The sequence below is a fragment of the Lepidochelys olivacea genome, assembly GCF_965140295.1.
Source record: "Lepidochelys olivacea isolate rLepOli2 genome assembly, chromosome: 6".
NCBI lineage: Eukaryota > Metazoa > Chordata > Testudines > Cheloniidae > Lepidochelys > Lepidochelys olivacea.
Genome location: NC_140416.1, coordinates 55207456 through 55221012, shown reverse-complemented (window position 1 = coordinate 55221012; position 13557 = coordinate 55207456). Strand labels below are relative to the sequence as shown.

The 13557-nt window shown below is 53.5% G+C and overlaps 2 protein-coding genes across 4 annotated transcripts in view; one reads left to right on the top strand and one right to left on the bottom strand.

Moving 5' to 3' along the window:
- Positions 1–1508: 1508 nt before the first annotated feature.
- Positions 1509–3452, top strand: FREY1 (Frey regulator of sperm-oocyte fusion 1; the record flags this gene model as incomplete). The annotated part of the gene is made up of 3 exons (XM_084629802.1): positions 1509–1573; positions 2222–2289; positions 3316–3452. 3 exons carry the CDS (start codon positions 1509–1511, stop codon positions 3450–3452), a joined length of 270 nt encoding a protein of 89 aa, XP_084485928.1.
- A 553-nt stretch (positions 3453–4005) lies between these two features.
- MAPK8IP1 (mitogen-activated protein kinase 8 interacting protein 1) overlaps positions 4006–13557 on the bottom strand; it is a 47983-nt gene continuing 38431 nt past the window's right edge. For all 3 annotated transcript variants that reach the window (XM_084631216.1, XM_084631217.1, XM_084631218.1), the window contains 7 exons: positions 11806–11881; positions 10514–10686; positions 9992–10101; positions 9666–9785; positions 7417–7487; positions 6625–6723; positions 4006–5387 (listed from right to left, as the gene is read on the bottom strand). In XM_084631216.1, coding sequence (XP_084487342.1) covers positions 5315–5387; positions 6625–6723; positions 7417–7487; positions 9666–9785; positions 9992–10101; positions 10514–10686; positions 11806–11881 — 722 coding nt within the window. In that variant the 3' untranslated portion in view covers positions 4006–5314. The remainder of the gene's footprint in view (positions 5388–6624; positions 6724–7416; positions 7488–9665; positions 9786–9991; positions 10102–10513; positions 10687–11805; positions 11882–13557) is intronic.

Sequence of the window (13557 nt, the reverse complement as noted above, 5' to 3'; positions counted from 1 at the left end):
GCTCAGCTCTGATGATGTAGTCTCAGTCATGCCCAGCCACCCTGCTGCTCTTCCAGGCCTGCCCTGCCAATGCCCCTTTGTTCTCTCTCTCCAGGGAATACCTTTACAATAGAGGAACCGTGGGCTTGTTGCAGTCTGAGCAGCTCCCATATTTCTCTCACTGAGCTCAGTGTATCGTAACCATCTTCTAGTCTCACCAGCTCTTCCCTTTGTGGCAAGTTTCACTGAACAGGAGTCCTTGAGTAGTTCCCCGCTGGTTATCAACACCCAGAATGACACCTCAGCAAGAAGTCGTTTCACAGAGGGGGGCACAGAATAGGGTGATGATAATGCCCCTACTTAAACTGGCTTGGGGGCCCCAGATACTACAGTGGGGGGTGTGCAACATGTACAGCAGGGACTTCGCACTGGAGTGCTTGGAGTAGAGTCTGTAATGGAGCAGAAGTTGCTATATTCCCTGCAGGGCTATCAGATCAACCAGCGAGAGAAAACCTGGGCCTCACGGCCACTCCAGCACAGGACAGCCAGTTTGGATAGTATCATTCATGCAGTATACTTCAGGTACTACACGGCAGCAGGCAGTGACAGCATATGGTCCAGGCTGCAGCAGCATGGAGCCATGAGCTGGGGAATTCAGTCCAGAGGCGCCTAGTGAAGGGAGAGAAAGGAGGACTTCACCCAGCGTAGGCAGACATCTGCAATGAGATGGATGGAGATCGGGAAACTGCAGAGAAGATGCAGATTGCAGGAAATGGTGAGGCTTGCGGGAAGAGACAAAGGCTTTGAGGCAAACATTTAGAGAGTTAAACATGAGGAGGGCAATTCTGAACGCTACCAAAATGATGGGGGATCCAGTGGAGACTACACAGCATGAGCTGTGTGTTTGTGACTGCTAATGCCACACTCCAGTTAGAGCGGCAGCCTGAGGAGAGCCCGGGAGGATGCTTAGGTCAGGAGTGGAGGTAATGGATCACTCTGTGTCAGGAACAGCTTCTGGATCCTGGGCTGCATGTGACGAGTAGTGGCCTAAGCTGCTCCTGCAGGAGATACCCTTTTTAAATTAGCTTATGGGGCTGGCTCTGTGCTGGGCCCCACCCAGTTCGGAGAGAGGCTCTCAAAGCCTCTGTGGGCTGCTGTGATGTGAGGTGGTAGGTGCATTGAGGAGGCTGAAGGAGGTAGATGGCTATCTTGCCATCACAATTACATTCAAAGGGGCTAATATTGTCCAGACACCTATGTTGTTGCCCTAACACCTGCATTATCCCCAGCTTGCTACTCGGGGCCATGCTTCTCTGCTGCTCTAACTCCAGGCCTTGCCTCTGCTAGCATCTCCTGATGTGTTACCCAGCCCTCCTGCTACCAATGCAAGTGATCTTCATGTGTTTGCTCCTTTTGTGATGTCACTGTAGGGATTCATGATGTCATCATGTTCCACCAATGAAAGAAAAGGAGGATAGGCGGAGTCCAGCCTGTTTCTGCAAGGACACAAAGTAGTTGGGCTGGGCTTCATGAAGCTGCACCTGCTGCTGACACTCCTACTGGGGGCTGTGCTCCCTGTGCCACTTCCCCAAAGGTAACATGGCCCCTGCAAAGTTTGTGCCCACTCCTTCCTCTGCCCCCAGGTGCCTTCCCGAGAACATATGCAGGAGACTCAAGCATGAGCTGAGCTGGGAGCTGGATACTGAAGGGTGGGGATCAGCGCTTAGGCCAAAGCAGTGGGAATTGCCCTGTTTGAACCATGCAGAAGAGCTGGAGTGCGCACAGCCTAGCTGCTGCACCTTAAACCTTCCCCCACCCCCATTCCAGCAGGGAGCACCTTTCCCTTCAGAGCCTGCCTCTGCACTACTGCAAGCTGTAAAATGCACCTGTCCTTATTGAGGGAAGCCAATGCACAAGTCACCCTGTCCACATTAAGGACAACCGTCAAATGCATGTAACCTGGCCAAGTCAGCCTGTTTTCTGGAGCCCTGGCTCTGCTCCACCATTTAAGCTCTAACAGTAGGCTAAGTGCCTCCTAGGCCAAATGCAATTACCCACCATCTCATTCCAGCTCTGCTGCTGTCTTTTATGCCCAGCACCCTAAGACCTATGGCTAGAACCCAGGTTGAGCTTCAACTGGAAATGCGCCAGCAGCCCCAGCGCTGCTGCTGGGAGACTAGTGAATGCATCCGCCCTGGGAGCTTCCTGCTCCCCTGACCACGCATTTCTATTGCAGGCTCAGCGACTTAGTCCCTGAGGATTTCTCTGCTCCCCTAGAGCTCCCACAGCAGCACTTCGGCCTGGTGGATGGTACCAACTTACTCTGCTCTAACATGCTGTCATGGGGGGCATGGACAGTTCCCGTTCAGCCTCCCCAGTGCACAGCAGGTGCACTGCCTCCTGCACCATCAAAGCCAAGTCCCCACAGCCAGGGAATGCAAGAGGAAGGGTTACTATGAGGTGGGGTGGGGGCAAGGCAGTGGCTTCCTCAGGGGCACACACCTCACTGTTTCCCAGTCACAGGTCTGTGGGGGGCCAGTCACTGCCACTTAAGGTTGTAAGCCTGATTCTCAAGATTTGCCCTGTGCAAGGCTCCTACTTCCAGGGGCAAGCAGGCTTTCCCCCTTCCCCCTGCAGTGAGCATGGAAGAGCCTGGTTTACTGCATAAGGGATCCACTTCAAAGCCTCAGCTCACCCTCCTCAGAGGCCAAGGAAGGATTATTTCCCCAAACACTAGAATATAGGAGCAAGTTTCAGCTGAGGAAAGCAGGCCTAATGTCACTGCAAGCCCTGGATTGGTAGGCGATTACTATTTTAAAGGCTAATTCAGGTGAGAGACAGCCTCACTTTGCCAGCAGGGTCTCCCATTACCTGCAGCTATGGCTCACCCAGCAGCCAAGCCCCCTCCTTAGCAGCCTGTCTCTGTATAGCCAGCTGGCCATGAGTCCAGACTGCCCCACCCCATGCCACAGTTCAGCTGGCCAGGCTGTGGGGAAAGCCCCTGAGAAGCCAGCCAGTGCCAATTGGGCCTCATTTGCAGTGATTTTCCCTCCCTGTGCATGGACACTTAACAGGCACATGCTGTTCATTGTGCACGGCACAGGAGTTGCTGCTACTGCAGGGTGATGGCTGCACTGCTCTAGGTGCTGCTACAGCCCAGGCTTACTTTTCGTCGTTCCCAAAAGCACACACCACCTCCAGAGTGGGGAGTGTACGTGTGAGTGCTGGACCCAAACTTGGCTCATTAGTGGCCGCAGGCAGTTTCCCCACAACACAGGCTGTTTTGGGCCCTGTGTTTCTCTCCCTCTCCATCAGCAGCTCTCTGTCCTTCCATAGATTATGGCATTAAACCGAAGTACCCCCAGTTCGAGACTCGAGCACCCCAGAAGCAGCCAGCAGGCCTGCACCAAGCACACAAGAGCAAGCGGGATGAGCCAGACTTGGCAGAGTATTATTATGACAATGTCCTGTGAGCTGCCCAGGGACTTGTTGCAGTGGGGGGTCTCCATGAGCCCTAAGGACTCCATCTCTGGCCCTGTGCACTAGTTGCTTTATAAAGGTGCACTGTACAGCAAGACAGACTGAGGGGCTGCTCAGTGATGTCTGTTGGGGTGGGGCGGAAGGTGAAGGCAGAGGGCTGCCCCTGCTCCAGACTAGTTCCCTTCATCCCATGGATGTTTCTTCAGCTGCTGGAGATGGTGTAGCTGAAGATGAAGCCCCTAAAATTACTTCTCCCCTCTAATGAAGGCTGCCTGTCTCCACCTGAGTGTAGAGGTGGAGATCCCAGGCAGAGAGAACTGAGGTCACTCGTCCATAGAAAGCCATTCTGTGCAGCCCCCTGGCTGCCACGTAAGCTGCTCTGCCATGATGCTCAATCTCCCTTGGGCTTGAGGTGCTGGGTGGGGCTCTCTGAAGAGGCCCCTGGGAAGGAGAAAATGGGCAGGATGCCCACGTAACAAGGCTGTGACAGAGGAGCTGCAGGCCTTGCCCAGTGCTCTGGTGTGACACACAGACATGTAGAGCAGCTCCATGAAACTTTATGTTTAATAGTTTTGCCACCACAGCAGATCCAGCTGAAGGCCAGAGACCTTGACTGGAGGGGAGAAGTGTCATCCCCTAGATATTAGCACACCTCACTGCAGTCCTGAGCCCCTTGCTGCTCCCTCTCTTGTCTCAGGGTCCCAGCTTGTCTCTCAGGTTCCTGGTGCCTCTCCCCCTCGGTGGGGCCACTGCCATCGTGGAGGCTGGGAAGGAATTCTTGTTGTGTTCATCCCACTGTGGATGGACTAGACCCACTGCCTCTCACTTTCAAACTTGCATCCCAGTATGCAAGTAGCCCACAGCCACTGGCACCTGCAGCTGGTGGGGTGAGGAGCAGATGAGTTCCCCCCACCTGGAGACTGAAGGGCAGGGGCCCCCAGAGGAACTGTTCCCCTCCCACCCATACAGGATGAGAGGGCACTGACTCTTCTACTCCCCGCTCCTCCTCCTCAAACTCACTCCTCTACAGGGAGGAGAAATAGGGCCCCATAGTCTCAGCCCAGGCTAATATTCACCCCTGGAAAGCAGGGGGTTCTTTCAGGCTGTCTGGGTGGGAATGGCAGGGATGCTACAAACCAGGCTGCTCTTCCCTCCTGGGATGAGACTTATCTTCCATGTGGTACCCCTCAAGTGGTTCCAAGGCTTTTAGCAGTTGCTTCTCTCTGCCATGCCCATGCCACCCCGCCCCTCAGGGGGTGAGGTGGAGCTGCCCCCTTCCCTCTCAGTCAGGACTTGGGCTGACCTGTTCCTACCAGCTCCAGTTCTCAGCAGCTGATGGGGCTTCACAGTGCGAGGCCAATGCTGCCCTGGAGTTAAAAATCAGCCTGAGGGAGCTGTAGAAAGCTGGCTAAAGCTGCAAGCCAGGCCAGGAGCTGGGAGGCATCCTCACTCCAGCCCCCAGGAGGGAGGAGGATGAGTGCTCGCTCATCACACCAGGCCAGCCCTCTCACTTACACAGTGACAGGGCTGCTCTGTCCTAGGCCAGCTCCAGTGCCACAGCTGCATTCCTGCCCCAGGCTGCCTGTTCCCCCTTCAGAGCCCACAGCCGTGCTTCTTCAATATAATCAACTAAAGGAGTATTTTACAATAAACCCCATTTTTCATCTCTCCCCCTCGCATCCCCCAATCCCCAGCCCGAGGAAGGAGAGTCCTGAAAAGAGGCAGTCCTCCATGCACCAAGGGAGCCATCCCCAGCTCTGTTCCTCCTCCAGTGTCAAAGCAGCTTGTCCATGCATGATGGGGAATGGGCGAGTTCGCTGGCCCTGTCTGTACAGAAGGGTGCCTGGCCCAGTCCCTACTCCAGGTAGATGTCCTCTGTGGGGCAGGTGTACTCCACATATTCCTTGTAGAACTGCTGGAAAGCCCTCCTGCAACAGACAGAGCAGAGAGCAGGCTGAGGTGCGGTTGCCACTCAGTGCACTGGCAGCTCCCCCATCCAAGCCGTGCGTACCTTGCATGCACATCCCCCCGTTGGTCAGGGATTCTGAACAGGCCTTCAGCCCCTATCAGAATTCAGGGATTTGTTTTCATAGAGTTCTAGAAACGAGCTGGAAAGACTCCATTAGGTGCTTTCTAGTCTATCCCCTGGGACCTGGGGCACGATTGGCCACTACTGTCTATCTCCCACGGTTCTGTCAGCCCCCCTGGAATGTCTCCAGTGACAGTCTTCGGTCTTTCCTTTTGGGGGCAATCCCTCAGTCTCCTACACATCCCTGTCTACTCCTCTGTGAAGTTTGCATATCTTGTCCCCAAGAGGCCCTGGGGTTTGTTTCAATGCTGTTGGGGTTTGGTTCCCTTTAACCAAGCACAGGCTTGTTGCTGGCCCCCGTTCCTGTCATAGAGGGTTACGGAAGCAGCCTATTCTTGCTGGGCACTCCCAGGATTCCAGGGGGCTGTAAAGCTCTTGGGCAATAAGAGGACAAAGGTCTTAGCTCCTGGCAGTCCTGCAAACCCTCCATCCTTTGCTCCTCCCCCTGCAGCAGTGGTATGTGAATGGAGGCACAGAGGCCAAATCCATCCTTTAACCATTCACCTGACATGGCACAGCAGTGGGGAAATGGCAGGGACACAGATCCATAGGCCTCACTACTGAGTAGCTAGAAGGACTCAGGACAGCCACGTGGTGTCGCTATTGAGAGCATTTATGTGGCACACAGCAGCAGTTCCCAACCTTTCTGGGCAATTGCTCCATTCTGGGTTGGCTCAGGGGACTGGGATCCAAAGCCTTTCACCTCTAGGGCACCTGCTCCAGCCCAGCCCAAGGCAACAGTTATCACCATACAATGCCTCAGCTGGTTGGGGCCTCCTATGAAATCAGTTATTGGCTCTCGGTCCAGTGTCCAAGTCACAAAGCCACAGCACAGCAGTCTTGCTCTAACTGGCCCCTATTCCTAGAGGACGTCAGCCCCCAGATCTTGTCTACACAGCACCAAACTGCCATGGAAAATACTTGAGAGTTTAAGTACCCTAATCCTCACTCTCTCCGGCCCCAACCAGAGCTCCCCACTCCCAGCTCAGCTGGGCGGCTCCAGTCTTAGCCCAAGGTCCATGGCAGGTGAGAGCACCACAATTCAAGGCAAGGCAATAGAGCCCCCCCGGACTCACCCTACAGACTCCGCAAGCGGCTTGGTTGACTCCTCTGAGACGAAGACGTGACAGGCAAATCTGTGGTCAGCTGGGTGTTTGGTGATAAACCCAAAATATCTGGGAGAGAAGAGAGCAGGTGAGGCTGGAGCAGAGGCCATGCAGAGGGCTGCGCTGCAGAGGAAGAGGTCTGCCCACTGCCCAGGCTGTATGCCCCATTAGAGCAACAGCCCAGGAGACAGGAATTACTCACAGCAAGGCCTGACTTACCCTTTGGGAAGTGGGGAGGGGTGGGAAGGGCATGGAAACTAGGATCGAGCCACTCTACTTCCGGTGGCAGGGGGACAAAATTGGGCTGGGGAGCGCCAAAAAAGAAGGACTCCAAAGAGTCACTTGTGGCGCTTGTGCAAATGCCCAGCCCTGGGCACGGTGAAACAGGGAAAATTCCCGACCGGAAAAACCCTTCCACTGTCCAGTGACTCAGCTTTGGTCTGATAATCACTCACTGCACCTTCCTAGCCCCATCTTTGGAACCCACTGCAAATACCTTTTAACCCTCACAACACCCTGGGGCAGAAAGCATCCAACTCCCAGGGCTGGTCCATGCCTGCAACTGCGGGGAAAAGTGGGTAGCATTTACAGGGAAGGGAAACCCATAGGAAGGAGGAGGAGGAGAAAGATTATGACAGCTGGAAAGCCCCCCTCTCCCAGGGAACACAACTAAGTCTATAAGTAGAGAGCAGGCTGAAAAGGAAAAGGGGCCTCTCCCCCAGGATCAGGATCATGGAAGCCCTTGACCCCTTGGGCACTCACTTGTTGTTCTTTGGATGGTATCCACAGAAGGAAATGTTCTTCAACTGGAAAAAGTGGCTACATTTATTACCCTGTGGGACAGAGAAAAGAGCTGTCAGACTCAGCCTGCACTGCTAGGGTGATACGGTGCTGCCTCTATGGGGCAGAGGAGGGTAACACACTGCCCATCTCACCCGTTGAGATCCAGAATCAGGTTCCACATGAAAGTGTCTCTTGGCCTGACTCCATTTGTTGCCATCATAAACCTCCATACAAATGGACACAATTGGTGACTGCTTTGCAGAGGTCTGGACTGCAATATAGTGAGGTGCTGCAGGTCAGGACTGGGGAGGCATGGCCAGGGCTGCGGGGAGTGGGGGTGGGTCCAGGACGGGGATAATATATCAGGACCGAGGTGCATGAGCAGGGCTGTGCATGGAGCCTTGGACTGGAATTTCAGGGGGTGTTGTGAACGAGGGCTGAGGTGCCTTGTGAGAGCTGAGGGAAGCTTGCTCAGCATTTGCAGGCACGCTTCTTGGCTCTGGCTCGTAGCTTGAACCTCTCCCTGGCATGAGCTTGCAACAGGCACTGTCTACATGTGAAATCACAACTCTTCTGGGAAGGACTATAGCTACTCTTGTTACAGGTTAGGCTCATGATTCCCATCACTGACAGCTATTAGCGTTCACAGCAGGCATAGCATTTTCTTGTGTGTGTGTGTGTGTTTCTTTTGACAAACAAGGTGGGTGAGGTCATATATTATATTGGACCAACTTCTGGTTAGAGTCGAGATACAAGCTTTGAATTTACACAGAGCTCTTGCTCAGTTCCTTTGTGTTTCCTTTGTGCATTTGAGAGCACTTTTAGCATCAGTGTCACTGTTTGCCCTGTATAGTCAGTTTTTCCCTTGCTGAAAAGACCTTTATAAACCCCAGCCAGGGAGCAGAATATAATTTAACATATCTAAGCTATGGCCTTTCCCATCCATCCCCACCGCTAAAACTCTCCTCCAGGCTCTCATGCTGGCCTTGACAAATGCAACCTTGCCCTGCTCACATCCATTCAGAATGCTGCATTGCCCACCTGTTACATTTTCAAACAAGCACCTTTGCACTTTCTCCCATGCTGCCCCACCTGACTGGGAGGAGCTCCTTGTGAACACCTGCAAAACTAACAAGTCATTATGCACCTTAAAGCTCCTCTGCTGTGACACCTACTAAAAAACCTGACAACAGTTAGGCTCCTGGTGTGCTGAGACCACTGCCTATCATGCCAACCAATGTTGTCTCATTGTTTCCCTGTATTCCCCTGTCTGTGTCCAACTGAGGTCTCATCTTATACTTAGCCTGTAAACTCTTTGGGGCAGAGACCATCTTTTTGTTCTCTTTGTACAGTGCCTAGCATAAAGGGTTCCTGGTCCCTGAATAGGGCTCCTAGGCACAATGGGAATGCAAAATAATAACAACAGGAATTAAATCCATCTCTCAGGCCCAACTGTTTAAAGGGGTCCTATCAGAAACTGGAATTTTTAAATATTAGTTTTAAAAATAATCAAGTTAATAGTGTCCCTTAAATACAATCTGAGTAAAATCCAAGCTGCTAGTACCTGGCACCATTGAATTACTCCAGCAGGGAAACTGCATCACCCCTGGGGAAGGGTTTCTGAATGGCTTTGCCTAAAGGCCCCATGTGGCTCTGCACCTGCCTCTTGTAGGCTCTGCATAGGGTACTTATGCAGAACGCTAATCAGAAGCCTCCAATGTCCATCTAAAGAGCTTTGCTGTTCAGATCCAAGAGCAGCACTCAAAATAGCAGCAGAAGGGTTTAGAAACAGCTCACAGATTATCAAAGCAGCTCAGCTCACTAACATTCCAGTGAAGTAGTGCACCCACTGACTGGGAGGGTGGACCTCAGTGTTAGGGTCTGGTGTGCAGGGGGATCCTGCTCCCCTAAGGGGCTGGGAGGCTGGATTTGACACCAGGGCCCTGGGAGGGAAGATCCCATTGTGTTTGGGAGGGGTGGGTCCTACTATACACATTCCAACCCCTCAGGAAGCATTTCTGGGGTCCAGGAACAGCCAATCAGGGAGAGGTGCAAATCAGGGATATCTCATTGCTTCTGTAAGAATATTGTCCTTATTTTAGTGGGCATGAGCTAATGTGGAGCTGTGATTGAAGGGTGATATGCTGTGCATTAGGAATGTGATCAGGTGGAGCAGGGATAGCCTGGACATGTATGTGAGCAGAGCTGAGGGTCAGGGGGTTTGTTACCTTGTTCTGCTCCTTGGAATCATCAGATTTCACAGCAATCTTGACTCCTCGCACATTGATCTCCAGGATGCAGCTGGAGGGTGGGTTAAAGTGCACAGTGAGGCGGCGGGTGGTGGCGATCTGGGGGAGACAAAGGGACAGACTATGACAAACCCAAACCACATGAGTACTTACCGCCCTTACCGCCAAATGAGGTCTCAGCCCCCTCCCATCCCCAGGGAAATGATCGCCTTGCTCCCAGATCTTCTCAGAAAGCACTTTGCTCTGCAGGCAGGAATATAGGTTCTTTGCCCCCTTGGGAGACCAGGACTTGAGGGCTGCTGTACCTTCTGCATAGCCGCACACAGCACATCGTTGCCTTTGTGATATGGAACCTGGACTGAGCCAAGGAACTTCACCCGGAACTGATCCATCCAGTCACTGTTCTTGGTCAGGGCTGAAAGATAAAGCACAAAGCAGATGAGAATGTGCAATCCCCTCCCCATATCAGTGCATAATGTCCTCCTCCCACACACAGCATCAGGGCAAGCACATGCACCCCCCCACACCCCACCATGGCATCAGTGCGCGTCCACACAACACGTACACACCCATAGCCTCCCAGGCCTAGGGATGCACCCTTCCTAAAGTTCCGAACAGGCAGAGGTCCTGGGACACAGAGCTATGAACAGAATTGGCTAGGTCTCTACTTGCTTCTTAGCTGAAGTTTGTGCACAACATAATCCTCTCTCCACCCCAGCAAGACTGGCAGCCTCTGCTCAGGAGAGGCCACAGGCTGGAATAGCAAGGGATGGGCTGTAGGTCAGGATTGGGAGGCAACATGCGAGCTGTAGAGGGGGGCCCAGTACCTGTAATGTGGTCAGGATCCTTGGTGACCTCAATCGCATAGTAAGCAGGGAAGATGCCCCGGTCGCCTGTCCTCATGTTGTAGGCCTCGTACCAATAATCTTCTGCCTGCACCTCCACCAGCAGAGGGTCGTCCACTTCCAACTCCAGCTCATCCGCATGACGAGGCACAAACCTGAGGGGGGAGTCAGCAGCACTTTTCCAACCAGGAGCACTGGTTGCCTAGCAGCTACAACACTGCCTAGCAGCTAGGGACAGGGAGAGACGGAGAATCCTCTGTGCCGCAGGTTCAGGGTAATTGCTACTGTATCTCCCCCCAACCCCCATCCATGGTCCACTCCAGAATGCCCAGTCAGCTCTCCAGGCATCACCCCAGGGGTGAAAGTAACATTCAACACTTACCAGTGCGGGGCCTGCTCCGACCTCTGGAAGGGGCAGGGCCTCGGTCAGAAGGGGCGGGACTGGGGTCAGCATCCCCCCCCCGTCAGCCCATCCGCAGTAGCAGCAGCGGCGGTTGGAGCCCCGGGCCCTTTTAAATTGCCGGCCCTGGGGCAGCTGCTCCTTTTGCCCACCCTGTCAGCGGCCCGGCCGGTAGGGACCCAGCAGGGCAGCCGACGGGGGCGCCAAAAGGGCAGCGCCGTTAAACCACTGCCGCAGCAAAGGACCCTGCTTCAAGCGCCGCCGCAGCAGCACGTTAACGTCGGCTGTGTAAGGGCCAGTACTAACAGCCACTTTTTACGGGGACGCCATACCAGCCCCTACCGGCTTACTTTCACCCCTACCATCACCGCTCTCTAGGCAGGGCCCTTGTCCCACTCCCTTCTGCCCAGGGATTTTAAGGCCGCACAGCTCACTGCCGCACACTGTGATATCCCCAGCAAGCCAGCCTGTCCAATGGCCAGCGCCTGTGCGTCGCTGTCTCTCCCCGAGGGCTGTGAGCAGTGCATCGCCAGCAGCTACAAGTTACCACACAGCTCCTTCTAAGCAAGCCCATTTATTCTTACACTAAAAGCATTACAGAGAAAACACAATAAAAACAACAAAGCGATTTAAACACACACTAACCATACCAGGCCAATTACAAGAGTTCGGCCACTAGTGCTCCCCCTCCCCCCAGAAGCGTGCTGGTGAGAGGGAAGCAGAGGTTTGGACTGGGCTCAGTACAGCCAGGCACAGAGCAGCAGCTGTTGTGAGGAAGTCCCCCCTTCCCCCATCTTCTGGGCTAGAGGCAGAACAAGCATTCTGGGAAGAAAGGCTGACTGGACGGGGGTGTGTAGGGTGTGTCTACACTCACCTAAAGACAGCGCGGTGAGTCTGTTCCTGCTCCTCCCCATTGATCGTACAGGAGAACAGCCCAAACGATTCTGCACCTGTGTTTGCAAAGGGGAACGTTACAGTCTCTAGGGGGATGAATGAGGGAGACTGTTCTCAGGACCCACTCTTGGAGCAGCTGTGCCCTGGCATGTACTTCAGGGTTTCCTTATGTGGTATCGTGTGTGTGTGTGTGTTGCGTTCAGGACTGGCATGTCAATGCCAGCTGCGGGAGCAGGCTGTCTGGTAGAACTGCATCTCTCCTCACGCCCAGCTGAGGACCAGAGAACTCAGCCTTGCACAAAGCTCCAGAAAGCCCTTCAATGTGACACTGGGGAAAGGCACTTGCTCCCAAAGGCCTCTAGAAACAGGCACAGCCCAGGAAGCAAAGCCAACTTCCTCACAGCACACCCCAGCCCTGCAGCGACCCCTCTGGGCAATACTGGGAGTTCAATTCTCCTGGGCCCATTCCATCTCGGGCTGCTCAAGGAGGCCAAATCAGAGACAGATGAGCTGGTGGCTTTGTGTACAAAAGGACTGAGGCTCACGAGCTGCTTTTGCATAGGTGCCATAGAGCAACTGTCAAGTGGAGAAGGGAAACCCTTTGTAGCTTCTGCATGGGGTAGGTGGGGAGCGCTATGGAACCGGTCACGCAGGAACTGCTGGCTGGCAGGCGGACTCTGCCCAGGTCGCCCGCACAGAACTCGCAAGAGGAGAATAGGTCACAGGAGAATTAAGTGACCAGAGTTTGGCCTCCATAAAGTGGGCTTGGTCCCAGTTGGACTCAGACTCAGAGTCCCAGCCAGTGAACTGGACAGCAGAACTGTAGTGTGGTAAAGGTGGGCAATTTCCTCAGGCATCTCAAAGGCCAGAAATTAGGTGGGAGTCATCTCATTCTTCACCCCAGCCCTACCCCTCAGAAATGACCCTGGTCTCCATTAATGTCCCCGAGAGCTGGAGAACCAGTAGAGGCTTCCTGCTTCCAAGTCCCTGTTTGACAAACCAGCTGTGGTTCATCAGAACGGCACTTATGTCCAGTGAACTCCAGAAAGGCAGAGGATATGAACAGGGCATTAGGGTAGACAGGGTGTATTTCTGGGGGAGGGATAATATAAGCAGCACAGCCAAGGGGGGGAAATTCAAGCTAGGGGGACATTACTGGTGGCCAGTGGGGGCTTACACAAGCTCCACCCTTTCCCTAGTACACTATTCTCAGCCAGCAAACCACAGATGGTTCACCAGCTGAGGACATAGGCAGGAGGACCTGATAGAAACCAAAGGGGTATTTCTGGGGGGCACGGAGAGAGACATGGCTGCATATCCTATTTGAAGCAGGATATACTGTGCAGGTAGCTTTTTAATTTTTTTTTTTTTTTTTTTGCACACATCTAGGGATCAAAATGGGAGTCTGTCGAATTTCACTCCAAGGTACTGCATGGTGCCCTGGGGGATCCAAACTGAGAACGGTATTCAAGACAATGTACATTTTTTACACTATGCGGGCGTCAATGTAGAAAAACAGCTAGATTGTTTCCAGTCCCACCATTTTATAGGCTTTAAAACTCCACTCTTGTAAGTGCTCTAAAATCTGAATGGTTACTCACATTGCTTTGAAATTTGGTGTGCCTCATCAGGGTGCAGGGTAGCGTTAGTGAACCACATTTGAGGCCATTTGACAGAGGAATTCCCAAATTACAGGTCTCCCCCAAAAAACCACGGGTTTCCTTCTGCTGCC